Genomic DNA, 26,606 nt, shown 5'->3' with positions numbered 1-26,606 from the left:
ACAGCACAGACATCTGGAGAGCCCCAGTTTCCCCCCCCCCCCTGTGCTAAGGGGCGAGGAAGGCAAAGGGAAATCCCACTAGGCTTCGAGCGCCCAACGCAGGACCAGAAGGCTTACCTATGTGCGGCTGATGAGCGGCTGCCAACGCATATTGCTGCTGCTGTGCAGCGGTCAGCTGTTGAACGGCGAGCGCGTTCGGTCTTTGGAACAACTGCAAAGGGAAAGGAAGACCTTGCGTGAGAGATCCAAAGCACATCCAGTCATGCTAATGGTTTTGATAAGACAACTGCCAAGAAGGAGAGGACAAGAGTGGATATACTTCCACAGGTTCTCTTTGTTGAAAGGTAATGCGCCTGTTTAGAATTTACTAGAATGCAATCATACCTAAATAAAACCCCACTCAAGCAGGAATTCGGAGATGCACCTGAAAGTTTGATATTTTGGTGGTATAAAAATTGCAGGGAGCAAGAGAATTTTCTTTTTTTTTTCCCCCTTCTTTGTCTTTTGCGGAGTTAGACACGGATATTCACGATCGCTATGGAATTATATAGGTATTCATTCACTTATATACCCTATATACTCGCATATGAGCCTAGTTTTTCAGCACCTTTTTTCACAATCAAAAAGCCCTCCTCGGCTTATACGCGGGTATATACAGTAATGGAAATAAAAGCCTGCTTCAGCCAGCCAATCGTTGCTCTGGTAGCTTGTAGGGCATCAACAGTTTGACTGAGGGATTCTGATCATTTTTTTTCCTTTTGCCTTCACTTCTTCCTCTTCTTAATCACTTCTTCCAAAGTGATTCTTCTGGTTTCTGTGGGTAAAAAGCAGGGTACAAAAACCAGCAGCTATTCATCCTCTTGACTTTTGTTTGGGGGGGGAAGCTGGATGGGAGAGCCTGTGATGATGGAACATTTCCCACCCTCAGCTTATATGTGAGTCAGTAAGTTTGCCCAGATTTTGTGGTAAAATTGGGTTCCTTGGCTTATACGTGGGTCGGCTTATATGCGGTAGCTTGCAGGTTTTAAGATTTCTTTTCGAAGTTGTGCTAATGTAAGAGCAGGGAGAGAGAGAGAGAGACACCCTGTGAGGGAGGTGAGGCTGAGAGAGTCCTGATATTCCTACTCGGTCATAACAGTTTCATCAGTGCTGTGGCGAGCCCAGGGTCACCCAGCTGGTTGCATGTGGGGGAGCGCAGATTCAAAGTAGACGTCACTGGAGCCCGCTTCCCTTGTTGCTCTGCAGGCTTTGTTTCTTTCTCCACAATGGAAATGGGAAACGATTGATTACTTCCAACTTCTCTGACGGGGTGTGTCACAATTTCCAGGGTTTCCCAAAGCCTGAAAAAGGCTGCTATGCAGGTTCTACTGATAGATATCTGACCCCATTTTCCACTTCGGCCCACGATGGGTTATCTGCTTTCATGTCTTTCCCAGAAGAGGGAGGATGGAACTTTAGTTCTAACTACTCTCACACTGGGGACTTTTTCCTTTCTTTCAGTGAGACCCATGGTTATCCAAAAGTTAAAACGGAACCCTTTTTTAAAGGCTTTTTACCTCACCACACCTCCAATGTAATTGTGGCTAGCTGTCACAGAAATATCATCCAACAAATGTGTCAGGAAAAAGGTGCAACAGAACTCCTAGATTTGCGTCCAGCAGCACCCAAGAGACCGACAAGATTTTGGGGTTCTGAAAGTCAAAGCTCCCTTCATCAGATACAAGTAGGAATGGAAGGAGAAGAGATTATTTTTTATATCCCATGTTTCACTACCCGAAGGAGCCCCAAAGCGGCTTACAGTCGCCTTGCCTTTCCTCTTCCCACAACTGACACCCTGTGAGGTCTGTGAGGCTGAGATAGTCCTGATATTACTGCTCTGTGAGAACAGCACTAGCAGGGCTGTGACAAGTCCAAGGTCACCCAGCTAGCTGCACATGGGAGGAGTGGAGAATCAAACCCAGTTCTCCAGATTAGAAGCTGCCGGTCTTCACCACTGTACCACACTGGCTCTCTGGAGAACGGAGTCTTTTAATCCCAGATAGAAGGTGGGAGGGATATTGTAAAGGATAGCCATGATACAACACAGAATGTAATTAAAGGAGAGGTGAAATGGTCAGAGACAGAAAATTAGCACCTGTAGTGAGATAATTCTATACCCCTCTTCAGCCCTGAAGGAGAAGGGGAGGGGATCTATTCTTCTGAATTTGTGAATGAACGAGTTCAGCAACCCAACATTGTAATCTCCCTTTGAAGCTTCTCTGAGGACTGTTGCTCTTAGGTCGGCAATAGTAACAGAAATGGTGCGTCGCAGTGTTTAAGAGTTGAGCCGGATCCAAGGAGACTAGAGATCAAATCCCTGCTCACCGTGAAACTTAACAGGTGATGGTAGGCTAAATACTCAGTGTTGTTGTAAAAAAATGTGAGACTACATAGTGTTGTTGTACATACTGTTGTTGTAAAAAAATGAAGTGGGAGAGATGAGCTATGTACAGAGCCCTGAGCCCCTGGAAGGATGGAATACAAATGAACCATGAAACAAAGCCAGGTCTGGCTCAACAACCAGGCAAGAGAAGACAATGACCTTGGATGATGGATTTTCCGCCTCTGCCTCACCCCCACCTCAACCCCCATCTAAAGGCCAGACTGCCTAACCCGCCTTGATCCCCAGACATTGTTCAACACAGTAGACCAAGTGATGCCTTCGCAAATTCTTCCCATAAAAACACCTCAGGAAGCCTTACTGAGCATGTGCCACTTGCCCTGCTGGGCTGAAAGATACCAGGGAAACAAGAGCGAAAGGAGACTCAGGTGCTCTGGTTCCAAAGGAGGTCCAATGGAATAAAGGGTGATGGAAGCACAAGACACCCGTGATGAGTGACCACCGGACAGAAGGCAATTTTTCTAAGAAACTAAACCTAACCAGCTTTCACTATGCAGACTGTTCTTGTGCTGTGGCCAGTAAAACACGACGGGACATTCATCTAATGAGAAGGCATAAACTCCCCAGTCCAGTCCTCTGGGCTGGACCCTGAATGTGCTCCTCTACTTGTTGACCGAGAAATCTAGGTTGTAAGAGCCCACAGTCATGGGGCTGACATGCAGGTAAGGAAAACGACGTTGCCGCAGACCTGAACTCAGAAGTTGAGCTGTACAATAAAATAATGTCAAACTTGTTGATTGTTTATTACAGTGCACAATTAAAAACAGAATAAAAACTTCATTTTAAAAACTTCATAAATAATCAACAAAGTTTGACATTATTTTATTGTACAGCTCAACTTCTGAGTTCCTTCCTGTTAAGGTTGGGTTGTGTTCCTTTTCTGGTTTTGGTTGCCGCAGACCTGTCAAGGTGGATGGAGGTGGAGGTGGATGGGGATACAGTCCAGTGGGGAAAGAACACCGAACGCGAGACCCACCTGTTGCTGGGAATTGTAGTCAAACAATCCCACGGTGGCTGCGGCTGAATCCACAGGTACCTGAGTCCCGGAGTAATCAAACTGAAGGGGTTCCATGCCAACATGCTCCATGGGATCCAGCGGAACACTCTGAGATTCCATGTTGGAGAAATCCTCTACTGGCTTGGCACCATTAGTACTTGCTAACTGGGCTAAGCCCTCCGATCCATTCTGGTTTGGCCCTAAAAGATCCACGTCGCTGGCAGAATTCTGGCAATTCCCAGGAGTCCGGCTGAACAGAAGGAAAAAGATAGCAAGAGACACAAAACCACAATGGGGATGTTATGGATCCCTTGGACGCCATTTCCAAATGTAATCACTTTGGGGTGTCAATTCCTTTCCCCTCACCCCCTGGCCCTGCGTGACAGTGTCCATCTATCATGGAAGGATGGCCAGGAGATTACTCCTGTTGCTGTTCTGCAGGAGCACTCACGACTACCTCGGGTGCCAAGCACAATACGGACGTGCTTCTAATTTCTACCATGGCTTGGGAGGGTGGTGGAGGCCAGGACTGCAGGTGCAGAAGCTGAGCATGGCATCAGAGACTGCCACGGCCCGCCTAGCACGTCAATGAAGGGACAGGGTGGTAGAGACCACAAGGTTTGACCTCTGGAGAATGGTGCATGTTGTCCTGAGCTCCTTGGAGGAAGGGTGGGATAAAAATGTAGTTGTACATCAATGTAAACTGAGATTATTCACGAATTGCGATGGCTCACTGGCAAGCAAAACCTTGTGCTGAACCGTCCCTTGAAGCCCGGGACTGACAGCTCAGGAACATGGCTGCAGGCGCATGGCAAAAGGAGCCCTTGTGCAACGCAACGTACCTAAAATCTTTTGCGTCGGCATCAATTCCATTCTGTACAGGCAAACCGTTGGCCTTATCCATTACATCCACCTCTTCCTTCAGGTCACCTAATTTATCGCCATCAAATGTGCCTTTGTTTTTCTTATCCCCTTTATCGTTGTCATCGTTCTCTGCATCCCTTGGCCCCTTAACATAACAAACCAAGAAGGACGGGCTGTCATCAGATTTCTTGGGACAAAAATACATGGTTGCTTTCTTGGGGAGCACCCAGACTAGTGGTGACCCCCATGAGTTTTCCAGGCAGGGGCGGTTTGCCATTGGCTGCCTCTGCACAGGGACCCTGGATGTCCTTGGTGGTCTCCCATTCAAGGACTAATCCGAACCAACTCGGCTTTGGTTCTGAGAGCTGATAAGATTGGGCTATCCAGGTCAAGGCAAAACCCCATTGCTTATTATAAAATCATGAGCAACTAAGCATTTGATGGAAATACTGCTGAAGGATTAAACAGGTCAAAAAGAACACATTTTTGGGTTGAATCCTGCAAACCTACTCCATCTTGCATCAGGGAAGGCTCCTCCTGGCTAAGGAAAGCATTCCTGCTAGCAGCAAGGATCCATAGGATCAAACAATTAAACATACATTCAGGATGCAGCTAAGAAAATTCCAGTCAAAACTAAAGCAGGGATCTCTGTTTAGGTTAAATGACTCCTCTTATAGAAGAAAAGGCCATCAGATTTTTTTTCTTTCCTGGCAGTGACAGCACACATGGCGTCTCTGAGAGTTAAACATTTCTTATAATCTGACACCGCTTCTCTCTTACCATTCACGCTTGTAGTTTATTGCACTGCAATAATCCAAAGGGGAAAAAAAGTTTGAATTTTAAAATAAAGAACAGTATTTGACATGGTCTGTATGGAATTTGATGAGACTATGCACACAGCCAGTTCCACTATAGTCCCTATCATAGATTATCCTTGCGTTGTCTCACTAACACAGCATGAAGCCCAGCCTCCAAATCAATCATGGAAATAACAATTGGGCAGTGGGGGGAGGTCAATGCTAAGCGTACCGCCAAGTGCTGAAAGGGAGGGGGGAGATGGAGGAACACCTTTATTAACCCTCACACAATACAGGAACAGAACAGCAGCCAAAAACGTGTAGGACACATTAAAAAAGAAAATATAGCCCTGTGCCCATGTCATTCTCCATTTTGTCTATGTGGATAATGGGGTAAAAATTATTCCAATGCAGCCAGAATATACAAAAAAAATTCCCAAAAAATAAAATAAGGAAAAAGAGGAGTTGGGTTTTGTACCCCACTTTTCACTACTCAAAGGAGTCTCAAAGCGGCTTACAATTGCCTCCCCCTTCCCCTCCCCACAACAGACACCCTGTGAGGTAAGGGTGAGAGAGCTCTGACAGAAATGATGTATAACAGCTCTAACAGGACAGTGACTAGCCCAATTTTTAAAAAATGTTTATCTATTACTGGAGAATGCATGGGTGACAGGCTCACCCCCAAATTCAGTTCTGAAAAACAGTCCAACATTACTAGTTTTTATGAAAGCCCTGAGTCTCACCTAGATTACTTCTGCATAACACATGCTGATAACGACTGAACTAAACAGTAATGCACAGGTAAGGACCGCCTCTCTCTCCTAGCAAATATTGATGTTATTTGTAGTCCGTCTTTCTCACTGGGACTCAAGGCAGATTACAAAGAAATAAACTTTTTTCTGTACCAGAAACATTAGGATAGGAAACCAGCTGATTTCAGAGATAGTGATGCCAGGCATCATCAGAGGTACTTACAAATCCTCCTTTTCTGAGACAGGAATCCCCCGGGGATGAGCTCAACACATACTCCACCATGCTAACTCCAAGCCCGCCGCTTTCTGATCGTGGGGACAGCACTGAGTTCACCTCATTATTTACGTGAAAACCCTGACCGGGCCTTCTCTGAACCATGATTGGCTGGGAAACAGAATGATCTACAACAAAAAGGCACATACATGTTTAAGCAGGTGACATCACCGTTGTTTGACAGGAGAGACAGATCAAGAGCAAACAAAACAGTTATTTCCTGCAACATGAGATTTATTTTTTTTATCTGCTTGCTAGCCTGAAGCGACTCTCTGCAGGAAAAGGGAACCTGTCTTGGTCCACTGCCCTCCACTGTTTGTATTCAGGGGAAGAGGAATTGTGTTCCGATTGTCAATCCCCTGTCTACAAAGGGAAGCTCGCTTGCTGACCTACTCGGAAAAGCTTTTATATAAGTGATAAAACACCACGGAGACCACTGGAAACAAACGGCACCTCCTGGTGAATATGCTCCCCTGAAGGTGGCGTTTCCCCCTTCCTGTTTCTGCCTATCAATCCGAGGACCTTTTTGCCTTCTTTGATCACTGCTGAATGGACCCACAAGATCGAACAATTCAGATAAAAATTTGGTAGCTAATGGAAGACAGAGGTCATTAGAGCAGTCTTATAAACAGTGGTGCAATGGTATCCTGCACAGACTAATTGCTCACGCTTTTCTCCTGTTCTAGCTCCTGATCTTGCACGCGCAGACACACACAGATAGATGCCAGTTGAAAAATGGGCCTGGTGAACAGCCACTAACAATAGCAAATTGCAGACCAAGGAAAATGCAAAGGCATTCTACTTTAGTACCGGCTCAAGTTTGTTTATTTGCAGTCATTTAGGCCAGTATCGGTAAACATCTCAGTTCACAATTATATTATAAAATATATATATAATATGCATGTACAGTTTGGAGACTATTTGAAGCAAAAACATTGTAATACATTTTTTTCAAAAAAAATCAAAACTTTAACATTGAAGAACATTTTAAAACGATCTTAAAGAAAGATTTAAAATTTGATCAGATCCAAAATACAACCAGTCTAATATCTGTGTAAAAAAAACAACTTATGTAATCTTTACCGGTGCCGCGTATCTTAATGGCCAATCAAGTATAGAACGGTGGATTCCTCAATGAGAACTCAGAAAAAAAGGAATCACAAGGCAAAATAATGTAGTAATCCTCTCTGTATTATTAGTAAACATCCAAATAAAGAGTCAATCATAAAGAGTCAACCAAAACGGGATCCTAGGTTAAATAACCCGCTTTCTGTCTATCTTCATCAGTGGTTGCTCTTCCAATGTAGTTATGTTATAATGATAGTAATATGCATCACATTGGCAAATGCTCATTACAGTTAACCTAGGATCCAGTTTTGGTTGACTCTTTATGATTGACTCTTTATTTGGATGTTTACTAATAATACAGAGAGGATTACTACATTATTCTGCCTTGTGATTCCTTTTTTCTGTGTATCTTAATGGCGGCAACCCCAAATTTAGCAAAACAGACAGTTGTATGGCTTTCTGTGTCACTTAGCAGCTTCTTTATCCTCTCCCTTGTTGGCAGATCTGAATATCTATCCCCTCGTGGACTTTCTCTTGCGCCCAGGTGTGGAGCGCTTGACCTGGCTCCTTTACTGCCTGGCAACTTGGAGCTTCCCCCACTTCTGGGATGGTCTCAGCTCCTGCAAGGGTTCTGCGCCACATCTAGGAATTTCCCGGGAACTGGAGCGTCTCACCGCTGGGGCACACAGGCCCCCTGTTGCTCCCACGGGGCTCTGAGTTGTCCACATTCCAGTCCTGGCTACTGGCAGAGGAACCCACCCCCAAGATCTTGGGGGACTCACTCTGCAGAGGCTGCCGATCGCACACCTGCATATGCCCCCTCACCTTCAACTTTCTGACGTTTTGTTGGCTGGATTAGGAGGCGTCTTACAGGAACCGGTTCCTGGACTGTATTGATATGAACTCCTTAGCCGTCAATGAGACAGGAGAGCAGTTCAAGGAAGAGTTCCAAGTTCCCAGTCCAGAAGCCTCGGGCAGGGAGTCAAATGCCTCCTTGAGTTGCAGACCCCAGCCCAAAAGCCTTGGATAGGCTCTCAACCAACTACTTGAACTTCCTTTTTGTAGTCTTCAGGGCTGCTGCACCGGATCTGTGAGTGGGTGCAGCCCCTGGAGTTTTTCCCTCACTCACTTTGTGATTCAATATTAGGAAGAGGTTTCTCAGCAGTGAGTGAGTGGAGCTAGCTGGGAGCCTGCTACCTGAGTGGAGGGCGATTCAAAACTGGAAGGCCAGCCCATGGTCACCCATTAAGGCCATTCAAAATAATTTGAATATGAATAGCCCTACCTGAGCAAGCAGAGGCGTTAACTAACCTTCTGTGGATGACTTTCCCCTGCTGCAATAGAAAAGAAGTGTTCCCTTTTTATGTTTCTTTTTAATTAATATTTTTAAATTATCTTGAGCTCTGTTTTATACATTGTTTATTTAATATACTTTTATACATTTTTGTCCCTCAACCTTTCTGGCTCTCCCCCTGGTCACCATGACAGTTTTTGCGCAGGGATCTGTTTTGCATATAACAGAGGAAGAACAGAGTCCTGTCAGTGCAGGCCAGTTTGGCTACAGCCAACCTAGTTCCTGGGTCTCTAGTTATCCGTTATCTCTTCTGCACAATGACTGGGATGCAACATACAATAGGGTGGGCAATAAGGTGAGTAAAGAGCAAAATCTAGCTAAGAAAGAAATAAAAATGAAGTACCTGATGGTCCCCAAGCGCTGTCTCTCCACTGATCACCCAGAAATATTCCTTTTGGTCCATCTTTGCTAGTATCATCAGACTCCCAAAATTTTTTGCCTGGCAAAAGCTGCTGTAAAGTAAAATAAAATATATGTAAATAGAAAAGTAGAATACAAAATGCTAAGCCATTGCTGTAACGTCTGTTTCTGAGCTGCTCTCTGCAACGCGCTAGATAAAAACGAACAAGATCCATGTAAAACATCAAAGTAATCCGTTGCATCCAGCACAGCGTTTCCACTGCAGCATGGAGGGCCCAGGAACAGGGTTTGGGGTGGACTTTTGGGGCTGGATGGGCGGGGGGAGGAAGCCATGAGCATGGGCAGCTAGTGTTGTGTAACTGTTCAGGGTGATGGACTAGGACCTGGTAGGCCCAGGTTCAAATGCCCACTGATGCCGTGGAAAGCTTGCAGGATGACCTTGGGCCAGTCATACTCCCTCTGCATAGCAACCCTGGAACTGCTTGGTGGGCTCGCATCCAAACCAGGGCTGGCACTTTTGAGCTTCCAAGTTCTGAAGGAATTAGGCTGGCCTGGGCCACCCAGATGCTCTACCACTAGATGCTGCAGAACCCAAGCAGCCATCCAGAGAGAGGCCACAAGAGAACTAGAAAGCAGACAGGGATCCAAAATGAACGGTTTAGTACAGTGGTTCCCAAACATTTTGGGCAGCCTTGGCTCCCAGGCCACATCCCTAGTGCCCCCCTCCACACACCCATATGAATCTTGTGTCCTGATGTTCAGTCTACTGCTAATTCAAAACATACCATATTGCCTACACTTTGGCGCACTGAATAACAGTACAGTGGCCATATATTAGTTTGGAAAAGATACAGAATTAAAAGCATTTGTAAAAGCCACTTTGAATCCTTATTTGGAAGGGAAGGGGAGAGGGAGAGAGAAGCAAACAATGGGAAATCCCATGGCCAGGAGCAAGCAGGAGGTTTTTCCAGCCCCCCAAAGATGGAAACATTTGGGGAAGGGTTGCCAACCCTGGGTTAAGACATTCATGGAGATCTGGGGGTAGAGCCTGGGAAGGACAACATCTAAGGAGGGGAAGGAGCTCAGCAGAAATATGGTCCCATTCAGTCAGCCTCCTGAAGCTGTCATCTTCAGCACTGGGATAGGAGACTACTAAGGATGTCCAAGATCACTACTACCCAAAGGCAGACAATGGCAAGTCACCTGAGTACATCTCTCGCTAGGAAAATGGAGCAGCAGCCAGAAGAATCAGACTGTTGCCCCCCTACTGCCCCCAATTCTTCAGCATCACCCTACTGCCCCAAAATTCCTCACCGCCCCTCTGGATCCTTCCAGAATCCCCATCGTGGGCATACCATCCACTTTGGAAACCCTTAGTTTAGCACTATCTGCAAAATGTTAAGTCTTTGTCCCTGAAGTTTTCCCGCTTATGCAAACTCTACCACGTAGCCATCTCTCTCTCATCAAAGCCTCCCAAAGTCCCAAAGGTGGGAGTGAACACCTTCAAATCATGATGGAGACTCTATGCAGTGTATTTTCATCCCTCTTTCATTTTTACACTCTGAAAGTCAGCCTCCCGTCCATATTCTTCTTCTTTAAGACCTCATGCAGGACAGGAAGCCAAAACAATATGTTTGGATTTAGCCATGCCCAATTTATCGTAGTTTGGCATGCCCTCCTTCACTAATTTTTGAAGGAAAAAATAACCGAGGGCCACCACATGATTTACGTTTGGGAGCTTCAGAATGCGTAAAGAGTTTGAGAGATGGGTGTGCATCACCGGTTTGTTCAATATGCCCTGAAAACAAATCTTGGGATCCACCCCCACTCCTAGATTTTTAAAATTGTGTTTTTGCTACCAGGGACCAGCAAGAAGAATGGCTAACTCTGTGCACTTTGACCTCCTTCTACCTCACCGTTGTTCCTTAGAAAACTTTCACGCTTGTTCTCTGGAACTACTCCACAGGGAAATGATCTCTGCCTTCAGCTGTATTATTTTAGAGGTTTCTTTTCAGGTTTCTTCCATTTCGTTACCCCTAGTTTTTCCTTCTGTACAATTTATATAGAAATCCTTACCCTAATAAGGTAGCTACTAATGCCAAATTTGATGACCTCTCCCCAGTAAGGTGTTAAGGCATCAAAGTTCTTTTTAAGTTGTGAAAAGAATTTTTTTTTTTTTTTAAGATGAGCTAAAATTTAGATCTCTATTGCCTTGCACGTGAGTTTCAACTCGTATTTCACTTTTAACATCCACAGGGTCCGACTGTGCGACAAGACCGATTTAGCGAGGTTATATATGGTCAAAAAAAGCCAATTGTGGAATAGGAATGAAAGCGTTTTTTTAAAAAATAAACTACAATGCCTTCTGCTGATGTTACATTCTGAAGATATCCTTAGCACGGTTCATGGCCTACTTGAGATATTCTCCTGTTCTATTTCTACACTGTTTTAATTTAGAAGATGTGACTTGACAGGCATCAAAAATGCGCTCTGACTGCAACAGAAATATTCTTCCCAGCAAAAGCTTTTGCTAAAATCACCACTACCGGGTAGAAGAAAGTCGTGGCCTGGTCCCTACCCCTCCAAAAGGGGGGAGGATCATCACCCCGGCAGGTTGAAGTCCTTGGGGACAAGCGGTTAGTAAAAACAGAAGCAACAGAGGGTTCCTTCACCCTGCTGTACAATGTTTCCATCAGGAGCTTCATATGCCCTCTTTTTTGGTGTAAAACTGAAAGTACCCTTTGTTGATACGGCAGCAAAAAAGGCGAATGCAGTCTTGGGGCCCTATCAACAGAGGTGTCACATCGAAATTATATAGTCCCTCTGTATGCTGCATTGGCCAGACTCCACCTGGAGTCCTGTGTGCAGTTCTCGAGGCCTCACTTCAAAAAGGGCGTGGACAAAATGGAGAGGGTGCAGAGGAGGGCAACAGAAAAAAATATCACCATCCAGAGAGGGAGAAAGGTTTGTTTATGGGAACAAAAAAATGGGAGAAAATAGGAATGAGAGTCAGGGTTGTATAGTGGCTGGAGAGCCGGACCCAGGCTTGAATCCTGTTTTGCCATGGAAGTTTGCTGGGTAACCATGTGCTAGTCACAATGTCTCAGCCTGACATACCCCACAGGGTTCTTGAATGGAAACAGAGGACAGGAGAATGGCGCCCCTCTTTGTGTTCTCGCTTGGGGAGAAATGAATAAATAGATTTGTTAATTAATATGCCCCAGGCAATGTGGATGAAGGTACCAGAAAGTTATTTTAAAAGAACTATGCAGAGAGTGGAGGGGTATCCCTTCTCCCCCTGCCCTGCCCTCCAGAGCAGGATCAGCCCCCCATAGCATTTTTAAAGCCATAATATTCCTGTAGAAAAATGCTATGACATTCTTAAGTTGTCTCTGGGGACACCATATCTTCTAGCTGTGCCCTAAAATCATTATACCTTAGGGCCTAATCCAGCACCCATCAACTGGTTGTTCAGTACACTGTGTGTACTTAAATCCTATAGCGTGCCCAGCTACTAAAAACTAGTAGTTACAGTGCTTTAACTTGATGTATTTCAATTTATGTGCTTTATGGATGCTTTATAAATGGTGTGTGCTTAAGGATAAATACGAAGGACCGGGGAATATTAACATGTCCTTAAGACTTTAAAAATATTATTTTTTCAGTTTCCCCTTCCCCTAAATCTAAATGTAAAAGAAAAATAGATTGAAGTATCCCAGAATCTTTGCTGGAGATATTCAGCCAGCACTTAAAAAAAACTTTTTAGTGGGAATGCCCAGTGGTGAAAAAAATATTGGTCTAATACAGTAAAGTGCAAGATGGCAATAGGAGTGCAAGGTGGCACTCTTCCACCAGGCCAGTCCAAAGTTTTATTGGCCTCCCTCCACCTCCTCCTGCTTGTCTCCCCAAATCTGATGTCCTCTCCAATCTGGGGTAGTTGGCAGAGAGTGCAAAGGGGCTGCAGGTGGGGATGGGCTTTTAAATTGTATTTTCTTGTAATTTTCTTATTGTAACTGATTTCATTAAATGTTTGACTTGTGAACCACTCTTGGAACATATGGGAAAGGGCAGAATAGGAATTAGAGAATATTGGAAATTACGGTCCCAATAATCTTATTGTAGCCTTCACTGGTTCCATATCACTTTGGTTACAGGCCAAAAAAAAATCTGATAAAAGCAAGCAAACAAACAAAAGATCTGATAAAGAATTTACTGCCTGCAGCAAGCAGATTATTGACACAATTTTGGAAGCAGAAAGGTTTACTGAAGACAAGTGCTTGCTTTTGGAAAGGGCGGTTTAAGTTAAACTGTACATAAATAACCACTGTAAGAAAGGGGGGAAAAATACACACAGGAAGGTTGATTCAGCAATTGAAACCTTTCGTGAAACTACAGGGATAAGACAGAAATTGATCGACAAGTACACTAACATGCACTGAAAGAGCTTTCTTTTTTTATTGCATCGTTCTATTTGTAGACCTGTGGGTATGGTGCACAAGAGTATGCACATCTAACAACCATGGTATTTCTTCCCTCGGTCAGGCAGGAGGTCCATTCAGGAGAGCTATGCACACCCACACGATTATAATACCTTTGAGAATCAAACCCAGTGGGTTGCTGTGGCCTCTGTCTGGTATCCCCAAGGAACCCCAGATGAACGTCCAAGGAATGCCAGGGTCTCCCATCGGCTGAACAAGGAAGATGCTCGTTTCACGACCCCTTTCTCCATCATTAACAGTGAAAAAGAAGTAATAGTCATCGGTCCCCTAGTGACGTACCATCATTTGTCTATGACAGGGGTAGTCAAACTGTGGCCTTCCAGATGTCCATGGACTACAATTCCCATGAGGCCAGTATTCGCTGGCAGGGGATGATGGGAATTGTAGTCCATGGACATCTGGAGGGCTGCAGTTTGACTACTCCTGGTCTATGAGTTGCCCCCGATCTTCGCAGAGTCAGCTCTAACACCACTACAAGGCTGTTGGGGTTTTAAATGGATCAAAAATTGTTATTTTCAGCAGCAAAACCTGTCACAGCTGGACCAAGACTTAAAAGGGATTCGTTTACCAATCAACAGAACGGTCCCAGATCAACACTTTTGCAGCCCCAGGTCCAAAGAAAGGTCCAGGCTGTCCCAATGCCCTGCATGCAAAGTTGTCTGGCAACAGGGCCAGCTTCATACCACAAGCCCAGCTCATAAATCAATCATTCACTTACCTCTCCCATTGCCCTTCCTTCCAGAGCAAGTGCTTGAAAATCATGATTTAATTCATCCATAGATCGAACCTATTAAAAAGAAAAAAGGAAGAGAAGCTTTGTTAAAGCACAACCAAAGCAACGTTTCCCACTGGAAGCAAAACTATTTGCACTATCGGAACACAAGGAATTAAACGTAAAAGGACCTAAAGAGGGCTATGAAGGGCAGGGAAGACAAGCTTTGAAAAAAAGGAGCAAAACAAATGAACCTCTCTCTTATCAATTAGTTAGAAGAAAACCAGGGAGGGATGTTATCACTCCCAAGTTAGGAAGATAGAAGGTTTAAGCAAAACACAGCAGAAAAAAATGGGCACTTTTAAACCTTTACAGTCATATGCTCTCCAAGCAAGATTTGCAATAGTTTTGTCTTTTAAAGTAATTTACAGGTCTCAAAAAGGTCCCTTGGAAGAGATGGGGAAATTGAACTCAAGAGGTAGTAGACCACATTAAAGAATAGGTATTCTCATGGAAGACCCTCCTGCCTCTAGAAGACCACCTTCAAAAAGCCAAAGTAGTACAACTATTTAAATTACTACAGCCAGTACAGTGTAGTGGTTAAAGCAATAGAGTAGGAACTGGAAGGTCCAAGTGTGAATTTCCACTCTGCCATGAAATTTACTGGATGACTTTGCACCAGTCACGGACACTCAGCCTAACGTACTATATAGGGTTGTTGTGAGGATAAAAATAGAGAGTGAGGTAAACTATGCTATATTCCTACTAAGAAAAAAGGAAAGGTTTGAATGAAGCAAATAAATAAATCTCAACATTTTTTTAATATGGAGAAAATGTACTGTATCGCTGGGTTTTACTGTATCACTGTATTCATTGGGAAGATACACGGTTGAAAGAACAAGGTCTTTTACCTCTGCATTTCTTCCAGAACCAGCAAATATGGCAATATGTGTGGCTATGCACTCAAACCATGATTTGAAGGATCAGAAAAAGTTGTAGACTTGGTAGACCTTCCAACTTTCACACTTGGCTGCACTTTCCATTTGCAGCTTTGCGAGCCAATCTATGCCTGCCAAGCCCAAAGTCATGACAAGCTTTCAGGGGCACTGAGCAGAAAGTGAAACCCAGCCCAAGGAGAAAGCAGGCCGAGGCTACTTCCCAAGTGCCCACACCAAGGTTTCCAAGATCCTTGGAACTTAACCGGCCAGAAGGCCCAGTTCAGCCATGAGGCCCAGAGCTCCCCCATGCAACTTTGCATAGGTGTGGGATCTCATGCAAGCCCAAGAGCAAGTCTAGCTGATTTATCAAGGTCGCAAAATACACTCAACAGCTACAGATCTCTGGTAGGCAAATGAAGTACAAAAGATTGCTTTGTACAAGTTGTAGCTCAGTTTAAAAGTGAGAAGGGAGCTTATTCTCAGCTTATTATTATTATTATTATTATTATTATTATTATTATTATTATTATTATTATTATTTCAGTTTTTTATCCACCACTCCCAAGCGGCTCGTGGCGGGTTATAATATAGTCTGAATAAAATCCCAATAAAACCCCAGATATAAAAACATCACAGAGATCCAACTCATCACAGTAACAAAAAAGGAGAGACGGTGGAAAAAACTAACTTAACACTATTGTTCCCCCAATAAGAATCTCATAGAGGGGGGGTGGGAAGAGGGGGCGCAGATGGAACCCACAAGCTGTCATTCATATCGCTCCATCCTGGAAGGGGGGGCCATAAGAGTTTTGTGAACAATATATTTTCCCATGCAAGACAAGATGTTATACTACGCTGCAATACAAAGGAGAAATTAAAGACGAATTATAAATCCAGTGAACCCAACAGATTTAAGGGTGAAGTGTACAAGTCTTCGCATAGATACTAGTGGCAATATCGATGGGCTTGTCTAGTGACTACATTTCAAGCTGCCTTATTTTAAATTCACAGAATGGGGGGGACAGTTATCTGGAGCTTTAAACAGAATAAAAATCCAACAAAAGATTACTCAGAAAGACCTGCCTGGATACTCCTGGATCAACCACCTGCACCTGGCTTCAGACCTGGTTTGGTACATAGAATTATGGAGTTGGAAGGAGTGATAACGGCCATCGAGCTCAACCTCCTAATCAAATCATTCTAAAGCAGGAAGGGAAGTGAGTTCCAAATGATTCTGCAGATCTCTTCGAGCAGCCTTTTTACCATTGACAAATCCCTGAAACACTCTTCAGGCTTGAGAAACCCCAGAAGTGATGTCTGCAGGCAACACCTTCCTGCTACACCTCAGGAAGTCACATGTCACCAGAAGTGACATCATCCAGACACTCCCACCAGATGTGATGGGGGGGGGGAGAATAGTGTTCTGCTTCATGGGAACTCACCTGGGATTGTAAAACTGCTTGGAATAATCATGAAAGGAGCTGAAGTCCAGTTTTATCAACACATGGATGTCATCCAGTTATCTATTCCTCTTTAAGTTCAGCAATGCAACAATAGACCTTGGTCAGATACCTGGAATGGGCAATGGGGCACTCAACCCAAACATGACAGCAATGTTGCTGGTAGAGGGTTCAAGTATCCATGCCGTAGATGGAGGGTCTACTATGAACAGAAGATATGTTCATTTACCTTCTTGGTTGTCTAGAACCAGAACAGACTGAACACTTGGGATGAAGCTCCTCCTCTATGCAAACAGGGCTGCACGTCTTTGCAATTCCAGTAGAGGGAGGGCCTTCTCCTAAATCCCTAATCTGATATTGCAGCAGTGCCAACAGGAGAAAAAAATCCTCCTCCCCCCCTCAAATAAACTCTTAAAATTCAAACATTTTAACTAAGCCACTTCCCCTACCCACTAAAACATGGAGGGTATGGGAATATGATTCCCTGTGTAGGCAAAGAATTTGCAGCAGTGTGAGACACCTTTAAGAAAACTCACAGGTGGCCATCTCAGAAGCCAGGAAGCCAGAGATCCAACCTCAGGTGTGGAAAAATTAAGACTGCCCCAGCCCTGGACCATCGAGAAGGAAGAGCGAATAAATATCATGTTCCTCAGCGGACATTAAAAAACAGTGCTTCTGAGGGAGGAAAGACATTCCAGTTCCTAGACCGAGATGGCCTGCTGCAGTACCCTTCTACCAAATGCCACCTCAGCAGAGACCAGCCTGTCAATCCTGCAGCGTCTAGTAAAGGTATGAGCTGACCTCCAGGTGGCTGCCTTACAGATAATCTCCAGGGAAGGGAAAGACCTGTAAGCCGCCAAAGTAGCTATCCTCTCAAGGAATGAGCTGTCACCTCTAAAGGAGCCCCCAGGATTTCTACGCAAGAAAAATGCAACCTCTGATCCATCTGCTAATAGTAGATGTAGAAATCTTGTTTCCCAAGGAAACCTTTCTGAAGAAGGCAAGCACAGCACCTGACTTACAAAAGGATTTGGTTTGATCTATGTATAAACTCAAGGCCCTCTTAACGTCCAGGCAATTCCTTTTCATGCAGACAGAAGAACTAACTCTTCCCTTCCAGGAAAACCCAAATTTAACTCTGGGACAAAAGCTGGGTCTGGGCATAAGACTATCCTATCACAGTGAAAAAATGCAGCGTTCATTGTTGACCAACAAGCCGTTAAGTGCTGAGACCCGTCTACTTGAGGTTCTCCCAAATAAAAAGATGGTTTGGGAGGGAAGCTCCTTCAGGGAATGAGCCAAGGGCTCAAAGGGAGCTCGGAACAGTGCCCTGAGAACAGTATCCAGGCTTTGTGTAGGAAACTGATGAATCTGGGGTAGATTAATTAAAAACATCTCCCTGAGGAACCCCTTAACGTATGGATGGGAAAATGAATTTATGTATTTGTTTATTATATTTGTATTCCGCCCTCCCTGAAGGCTCAGGATGATTCACAAAACAGAACAGAAACAATACAGATAACTTAGATTAATAATAATGAATTTATTTATTTATTTATAATATTTATATACCGCACTCCCCGAGGGCTCAGGGCGGTTTACAGGAAACAGGAAAAGATACAAATAACATATGGTAACAGGTGATAACAGTAATAGCATTATAACAATAATAACGTAACATGATCATAACAATAACATTAGAAAATAGAAATTACAAGAGCCTCAGCTCAACTCTTACTGATAGCCCAGTGGGTTGGAAAATGATTTTCTTTTATTAGTACCCCTTACTGCCAATGGGTTAGCTACCTGTCTTGTGTGCGTGTTTATACTAAGGCAGCCTTTCTCAACTTTTTTACTATTGAGAAATCCTGAAACATTCAAACTTTAAGAACCCCCAGAAGTGGTGTGATCATGCAGTTGGCAATACCGCCCAATAAAAGTTCAACAAATTCTAAAAATACATTAAAAATGAATTAACTTCCATCCGCGAAACCCTTCCAGAGCTTTCACAAAACCCTGGTTGAGAAAGCCTGTGCTAAGGGCTTTATCCAGTCTCTTTTGTAATAAGACTAATATCTCTCCAGCCTTGAGAGGATTGAGCTTTGATCTGAACACTATTTCTTCAGCTGGTGTCACAAACCTTATTAGTGGAGCCCTTTCTAAAAGCTATTAGAGTGCCAATGACCTTCTCCAGAAACCCTAGCTTCTTAAATTGGGACCACTCAATCTCTAAATTGTGAACTTTTCCAGGTTGAGGGTGAACTAGGAGCCCTTGAAGAAGAGGCAGGTCCTGTCTGATGGGAATCCTCATTAGGTCTAAAATCTAGAGTCTCCATGGCCAAAAGAGAGCCACAATCCTTTGGACAACTCATCACAGCATCTACCACTGGAATGGGAAACACTGTGGGGGGGGGGGGAGATGGACTTGAAAGGGGAACAGAGGGAGACCCATTTTTAGTAATTGCTTTGGTCTCAACCATTGCCCTGGTGGAAGAGAGCCATCTTACAGGCCCCGTGGAACTGAGATAGCTCCCATCAGGGCTCTGATCTTGTCTGGCAACTCATTCCACCAGGCTGGAGCCAAGGCTAAAAAGGCAGATGTCATTGGGGCCAGGGACTACCAACAGATATTAATGCATCTTCCCACGTGCCATTCCCCACCACCACAACATGCCTGAAGATGTTCAAAAGAGGGTGCCCCTGTTCTGTGACACAGCAGATGGGGAACAAGCGCAACCGCCAATATGTATAATATACTGGCCAGGGAGGCTCCCTTCCTCTAGTAAGGGATTATGCCTTGAAACTGATTTGTCCTTTTGCTACTGATTCCATTCTCCAAGGATTTTTTTTTACACAGTTGCCTTGCAAATTTATTCTAGTTTAATATGTATCCTTTACTAGTTTTCATAAACTGCCTGGATTTTTTGTTTCTTACTGAGAAGCAGAATAGGGCAGCCGCCCCCGCCGCCCCCCCCCCAAACAAGGTACAATGTAACTTTATCAGACACAGATTATAAACAAGCATAGTACAGGCAGCACCGGTACGAGCATTATTAAATAGCATCATAATGATAAAGCTTCATTCACTGATGGGGTACACTGGCCCTATGTTACAGAACTGCTTTATTTTGTTATTAATATGTGACATTTCCCAGTATAAAAGGGTCAGCAGGAAGGCAGCAAGATACAGACCAATCTCATCATATTTAGGAAGCTAAGTAGGATCAGGGCTTTGATGGCAGACAATGGCAAACCGCCTCTGCTGATCTATAGAGTTGCCGTAATTTGCCTGTGATTTGAGAGTACTTGCATATATCTGTTCCACTATGTATTTCTGGTAAGGGCTTGGGGGAGGAGTGTGTCTCATGGTTTAAGTGCCACTTACCACCCACTCAGGGTGGCCGTTCCGCCCCTGAGTGCCTCCTCCTCCAACCAGCTTGCCTGTCTGTCCAGCAGCCAGCCAATCGCCTTCCGTCCCCCACCCCTGACCACCCCTTCCTCCTTTCACTTCCCTCCGAGTGAGAGCTGCCCTTGCCGGTGAGTTCCCTGCAGCCTCCAGCCTTTCAAAGTCCTGGGGGGAGGGGGAGGCCATCTGCAGAGTTCTTCCACTCCAACCCCCTAATCTAGCGCCCGTTGTATTCCTGAATGCAATGGGCTTGGCCCCTAGTATATATAGTACAAAAGGCCTTGCGGAATGCTGAGCTACCAGAATCTTTTCGGTAAATTTGCATAAAGATGCAAGGACAAACATTAGAGTACAATGGCATCTTTAAGGCAATAAAGCTTTCTTCCGGGTATAAGTATTTATGTGCATAAACACGATGCAAGCATGTCCTTTATGCTTTTATTATCCCCCTAGCTAATTAATCTTCTTGATACTGCACAGAGACAAGATGTTACCCTTGCTACAGCTTCCCTTTGTGCCCCAATTCACTGTTGAGAATTATATATTCCATCTCAAGGCATAAATCAAATTAAAACAAAACTATATTAATTGCAATTCATATTCCTGTGGGGATGAAATGTTCAAATTACTGTGCAATTTGGCCTTAACTGGGTTTTGCAAAACGCCGGTCAGATATTTCTTCAAGATTCAACTCAAGATTTCTCAGTTACTGGTTTTGCAATTCAGAAGGGTCAAAGGAGACCTTAAACAAAGAACTTTGCCTTGCCAGGAACGTGCAATTCAGACAACTGTTTAAAATTATGTCTGGCTCTTTAATAGGATTCCCAAGGGAAAAGCTATGTTGAAAAACTTATTAGGTTTTTATATTGCTGTTTACATCCCAAGAAAGAGGGTGAGGAGGAGACAGCAGCCACAAATGTCACAGTGTGTTACGAAAGCACTGAGAATCTCCAGTTTACACACTGAATGGTTCGGGACAAACCAAATACATGCAACAAATCAGAAAAAAAAATTAGCTCCAATCCCTTTAAATGCTCTTCTGTAGAGAGAGAGAGAAATACAAGGAGGTCACCGATTAAGTCGATAGCATCAAAAGGTTCTGGTATCATGGAATAAGTTCAGGTGTAAAATAAGCTCTCCTTTAGCTTCAACAACAAGAAGCCATACATTTTAGCCAGAAAGGAGAATCTCCCAGTCTAATGCTAAGAGCCTAATGTTAGTAAATTGAGGGATCTGGCAACAAAACAGAACATTTGTTAGGTGGATTAAGTTGAACTTGAAATTATGGACATCGTGGGGCTTTCTTTACTTGCACATAACACATTCTGCCATGCAGGAAATTGGGCTAGGACAGCAATTATGACAATTCCATTTGCAGAAAACAGAAATGAACTTTACGAGACAGAGCTGACAAGGGAGCTGCATTTCCACTGCTGGACTTGGGGAGACCAGGGTTCAAGTTCCCACTTAGCCATGAACTCCCTGAGTAAACTTGGGCAACTCACTAATTTTCATCCTAAATTGTTTTAAAGGGCGACTTTATCACTAATTTTTTTTTTTGGGGGGGGGGGGTCATTCATACTGTCCCTGAGCTCTTTACTAGGACACAAAAACAGGGAGAAAAATACAATTGGATGGAGCAGAGGGGGTAAAGAAGAAGAAGGGCTGAGACCCACAGGCCATTCCCCAGCAGTCAGCTTAATGCCTACTTGGTATAGTCATTAGGAGCACAGACTTCTAATCTGGCGAGCCGGGTTCGATTCTGCACTCCCCCACATGCAGCCAGCTGGATGACCTTGGGCTCGCCACGGCACTGATAAAACTGCTCTGACCGAGCAGGAATATCAGGGCTCTCTCAGCCTCACCTCCCTCACAGGGTGTCTGTTGTGGGGAGAGGAAAGGGAACGCAAACATAAACCACTTTGGGTAAAGAAAAGTGGCATATAAGAACCAACTCTTCTTCTTCTACTACTGGGACTCTTGCAAAGGACAATGCACAAAAAAAGGAACCCTCAGGATCACATCCCCAGATTAGGGAGGTGGGGTTTATATACAAACACTGTACTGATCTACTTATATTGCATACACATATTTATATTGCAAACTAAAGAGCACCATGCAGGATAAAAGTCTTCTCACCTAGACTAAAAGTGATAGGATTTTAAAGATCTGCCGTAAATCTCCTACTCATTTAAGCCAGATACAAGTTTGCCCCAACAACTATATTCACTGTATTGAATAGCAAGGGGATAGCCCTCTGTAAACAGTGCAACGGGGGCCACAGTTAACACTGAAGTCCTGTAAACACAAATTTTAAAAAGAATTTGAGAGGATTTTCCCCAAACAAGTTAATGGCCAGCACAAACGCTGATGCTGCAGAACAAACTGCCAGAGTTCAGGAAACATTTTAAATTGCTTACTGCAGATGCTAGAACCAGGAAGAGGAACCAGAACAGGCATGATGTCCAACAGGAGAGAGATGGCCCTGGGGAAGGGGAAGCCAGCTGGGAAGTGTTTTCCATTCACAGCTGACTTCTGGTGACCCTACGGGGGTTTGTAAGGCAAGAGATATTCAGAAGTGGATTGCCACTGCCTACTTATGTGTGGCATCCAGCCTGCCTTATGGCAGCTGCACTGGCTGGATCTGCCTTCTAAAGAGTAGTCCGGGCTGATCTCCTCTTGGACTTGCAAGAGTCTTCTGCAGCAGTGGTCTCACTGGGGACCACTCAACGCCTTTTACTGAGGCCCGGTGGGGGGGGTGGTTTACTCCTCTACTCTCAACCACTGCCCTAGCGCTCTCTGATCACTATGGTAATGTTTAAACATCTCTTCAAAATAAGATACAGGCACGCCACAACAATGAAGTGTGTTGTAAAGGGCTGGGGGGATGAAGTAAAGGGCTGGGGGGGGGGAGAAGGCGTCCTTCGGGGCCCACCTCCAATTAGTTGAAGGACCACATGTGGTCCGCAGCCCACAGGTTGGGGATCGCTATTCTGCAGCACCAGAGTTCAAAAGCCTCAATTCTTTGACGCTCAGCCTTCCTTATGGTGCCGACTTTCACAGCCATACATTGCAACTGGGAAGACCATAGCCTTGATTAGATGCACTTTTGTTGGCAGGATGATGTCTCTGCCATGGCATCTGTATTTTCTTGAAACTTGAGTCAAACAGCTAGGTAACAGAACAAAACAAATTCCTTTCCAGACCCCAAGTTGGCTCTTTGTCTCAGGATATTTGGAGACTGGCTTCAGCCATCTCCAACAAAAACCTGCAAGCCACAGGCAAGAGTGCTGAAGTGGACATCTTCCTCCATCAGCATTTCTCCTAGCAGGAGATTGGGATCCCCATCTTTACTTGCTACATTTTTTTGTCTGTGGGGGCCCCACAAGGCAGCCAGTTCGGTGTAGGGGTTAGGAGCAGCGGTTTCTAATCTAGCAATCCGGGTTTGATTCTCCGCTCCTCCACATGCAGCCAGCTGGGTGACCTTGGGCTTGCCACAGCACTGATAAAGCTGTTCTGACCGAGCAGTAATATCAGGGCTCTCTCAGCCGCACCTCCCTCACAGGGGGTCTGTTGTGAGGGGAGGCAAGGGGGGGGTGAATGTAAGCCACTTTGAGACTCCTTCTGGTAGGGAAAAGCAGCATAAAAAAACAGCTCCTTTTTCTACAACTTGTATAATCAACTTTTGGAAGGTCTCAGGGGTTGCAGGAGGAAGGCAGATAGGATCTGTGTCTGAAGTGAAGTTCATGTATAATCATTCAGTTACACTGCTGAACTACAACAAGTAGCTTGGGAGGAGCTGTAGTTCAGTAGCAGAGCACCTGCTTTGCATGCAGGCCCCAGCTACAACCCCATGCATCTCCATTTAAAAGAATCAGGTAGTAACAGGAGGTGGGAAAGGCCTCTGCCCGAGCCTTTGAAGAGTTGCTGGCAACCTGAGCAGTCAAAATTAACCTTGATGGACCAATGGTCTGACTCAGTATAAGGGAGCTTAATATGTACGGCAGGTTCAGAATTATAGTTCCAGAACAGTATTTTTAAAGATGACACAGAAATTACTTTAGTTTAATATCTCCCCACAACAACAAACACACCTGCTTCTCAACTGCTGCAATTTCCTGTTTCTACCACTTCCTCACACGCCCACCTCCAACATGCACCTTCTCAACATAATTTCTTTTAAGTGAGGACAAGCCACGCCTCTTGGGAGGACATTCAGGTGGTTTGCTTCCAAGTGGTATACCTCATAAGGGACCAAAATTGTGTCTCCTTTGGTTAAATGCAATTGTGAAACCTTCCTAATTGAAGAGTTATGTGTAGACAACAAGCTGCATTTTGGTCATTCACATGTGAAACAGTATAGAAGACTAGTTAATGAACATTCTGGAAATTATTTTGAGATCCCTGATTTTTATTCATTTCAGTTTACACTCTTAAGAATGCCAGAAAGGAACTGGGAGGATTTCTGTTCTTGTAATTTTAGCAGGGTTTTTAGGGGACTTTGTATCTTATTTTTATCTTGTAACCCACCATGAGCCAGCTCTGCTGAGAGTGGCGGGAAATAAACTCAAATAGCAATAAGAATAAACTGAGACACGCCAGCATGGTGACAGTCACTCGGTGACTTCTCGAGAAGCAAATTCACATGGGCCATCAACAAAAAAAAGCCATATTTAATTCCATCCCTAGCAATGAGCTCTGCAGCTTACCATTGCTGTTTCAAGGTGGGAAAGATCTGCCAACCACAAGTTGCACCAGGGAGGAGTCTTACCCACTTTCCTGACACATGGGGGAGGAGCCACATTGGGCCGCAGCGACCGGAAGTACCATGGGTGAGCACCACTGCTCTAGCTCCTGCTGGAAGAAGCAACATGGCCACTCTCTAGGAAAACAAGGACCTAACAAAAGGTGGTGATACACCCTGTGTATGCTAAAGAGGCTGGGGCAGGAAGGAGGAGAGAGACAACCCAAAACAATGGGAGGCGTGTGAGGAAGGGGACTGAATGACTGTGCTGCAGAGGGGGGGAAGATGCCCTCTGAAGCTGACAGACATTATACAACGTTCTGTGTCCCTGGTGAAATTTGCTCAAGCTTGAAGAACGAGAGCCATCATGTTAAGTTGGGGAGGAACCAGTACTTTTTGCATTATTTTTCATCCAATCAAAGGATGAGGGGGATTGTGTTAATAAGTGTATAAAGGGAGTGTAATACTGATGGTTTTGCATCCAGTTTTTCAAAACAGCTCTTGGAAAGAACACTTGCTAAGAAGGAAGCAGGCCTTCCAGAAGGTCCTTACAGAAGGTCCTCCTTCCAGAAGGTCCCATATGTCAACTTGGCTTTAGTTGAGGTGATCAGGAGTCCCCCAAGCCTTGTTGTGCTATTGAGGAACCGTGGCAAGTGCGACCATATCATGTCTGCTGGAAGGACAGGAGTTAATTGCTAAACGTGATTGGGAAGTTCCGTAAAACAATGGCAGGTTCCAACCCAAGCATCTTCCTACCAAAGAGCCTGCCACCGCTGAATGAGTTTTCCCTGTGAACGCAAATGTGATGCCTCCTGATCCGTTCCAAATGCCTTCTACTCCAAAGAAGCAAAGACAGACTGGCTGGTTGATTTCAATTTCCAAAGGAAGGGTGGCATTTGTTCCTAGATTGAAGTTACCAAGCTCAGAACTTTTCCGCACGGAGGACTCACCCAGCCATTAAGCTGCATTGTCAAGTTGTTGCTTTATTTGCCCCAAGATAGCTATCCTGAACTTTTTCCAAGTCTGCCTTGGGGCCTGCTTCTCTCCCCCCCCCCCCATCCCCGGGTCTGCCCCCAGATTGTTCCATTAGGTTTTGTCCAAGTAACTGATGGACAAAAAGCAAAAGTTTCCCATTGTTGTAGTGCAGGGGTAGTCAACCTGTGGTCCTCCAGATGTTCATGGACTACAATTCCCATGAGCCCCTGCCAGTGGGAATTGTAGTCCATGGACATCTGGAGGACCACAGGTTGACTACCCCTGTTGGAGTGTTTGTTTTTTGACCCTGCCAATGATTGTCACATGGTGGAAACTCCCAATCACCTTCCAGCATCATTTTGCCACATTTGAACACCCTGCCAGTCAAAAATTTATATATTTTTTAAAAGTTACCACAAGGTTGTAAGGGCAGACGATGGAAATGACCCTCAGAGGTGGGGGGGAGCATATGTGGGAAAAACACAACTCAGGACAGCCTGAATTTTCCCATATCTGCATAGCCTAGCCCCGACATACTGCCCACTGGATCTCGCAGAAGATGGAATTCCTCTGCATTCCCCTGATGTGGGCCAATTGAGGGGGCAAAACAGGACAGCCCTGGGACCCACCAGAAGGGGTCAAATTTCATGCGGAGGGGGTGGGGAGATCAGGCTCAAACAAATAGAGATCTGAGCCTAATTGGGCATGCAAAAGTAGTCCCAGTGATCAGAATTATCTATGGCAAAACCACAGCCACCGGGTTATGCTGCCATGTGCCCAGAACAAGTTCGGGCCTCCACCCAACCCTCAAGATAGTAGGGAGCAACCCAAAGTCCACTGGTTAAAGACAACTTGGATTACATCCCCAAAACTAAAAGCAGCAGGAAGCCCCAAGCAGTACAGTATAGTGGTTAAGAGTAGAGACTCTTAATATGAAGAACCAGGCTTGATCCTCATTCCTACACG

General features: G+C 44.7%; 1 protein-coding gene across 11 annotated transcripts in view; it reads right to left on the bottom strand.

The window, feature by feature from the left end:
* Positions 1-26,606, bottom strand: part of PUM1 (pumilio RNA binding family member 1) — a 90,261-nt gene that overhangs the window by 37,226 nt on the left and 26,429 nt on the right. For 8 of the 11 annotated variants that reach the window (XM_077337154.1, XM_077337155.1, XM_077337147.1 and 5 more), the window contains exons 3-8: positions 14,124-14,192; positions 8,890-8,998; positions 6,074-6,252; positions 4,280-4,446; positions 3,417-3,687; positions 118-211 (exon numbers count right to left, since the gene is read on the bottom strand). In XM_077337154.1, the coding sequence (XP_077193269.1) occupies positions 118-211; positions 3,417-3,687; positions 4,280-4,446; positions 6,074-6,252; positions 8,890-8,998; positions 14,124-14,192 (889 nt within the window). The remainder of the gene's footprint in view (positions 1-117; positions 212-3,416; positions 3,688-4,279; positions 4,447-6,073; positions 6,253-8,889; positions 8,999-14,123; positions 14,193-26,606) is intronic. The other 3 variants (XM_077337157.1, XM_077337148.1, XM_077337152.1) reach the window with 1 other exon arrangement.

This window comes from Paroedura picta, chromosome 5 (genome assembly GCF_049243985.1).
Source record: "Paroedura picta isolate Pp20150507F chromosome 5, Ppicta_v3.0, whole genome shotgun sequence".
NCBI classification, from domain to species: domain Eukaryota; kingdom Metazoa; phylum Chordata; class Lepidosauria; order Squamata; family Gekkonidae; genus Paroedura; species Paroedura picta.
Note: the sequence above shows the minus strand (reverse complement) of the source record. Positions and strands in the feature narration are given on the sequence as shown.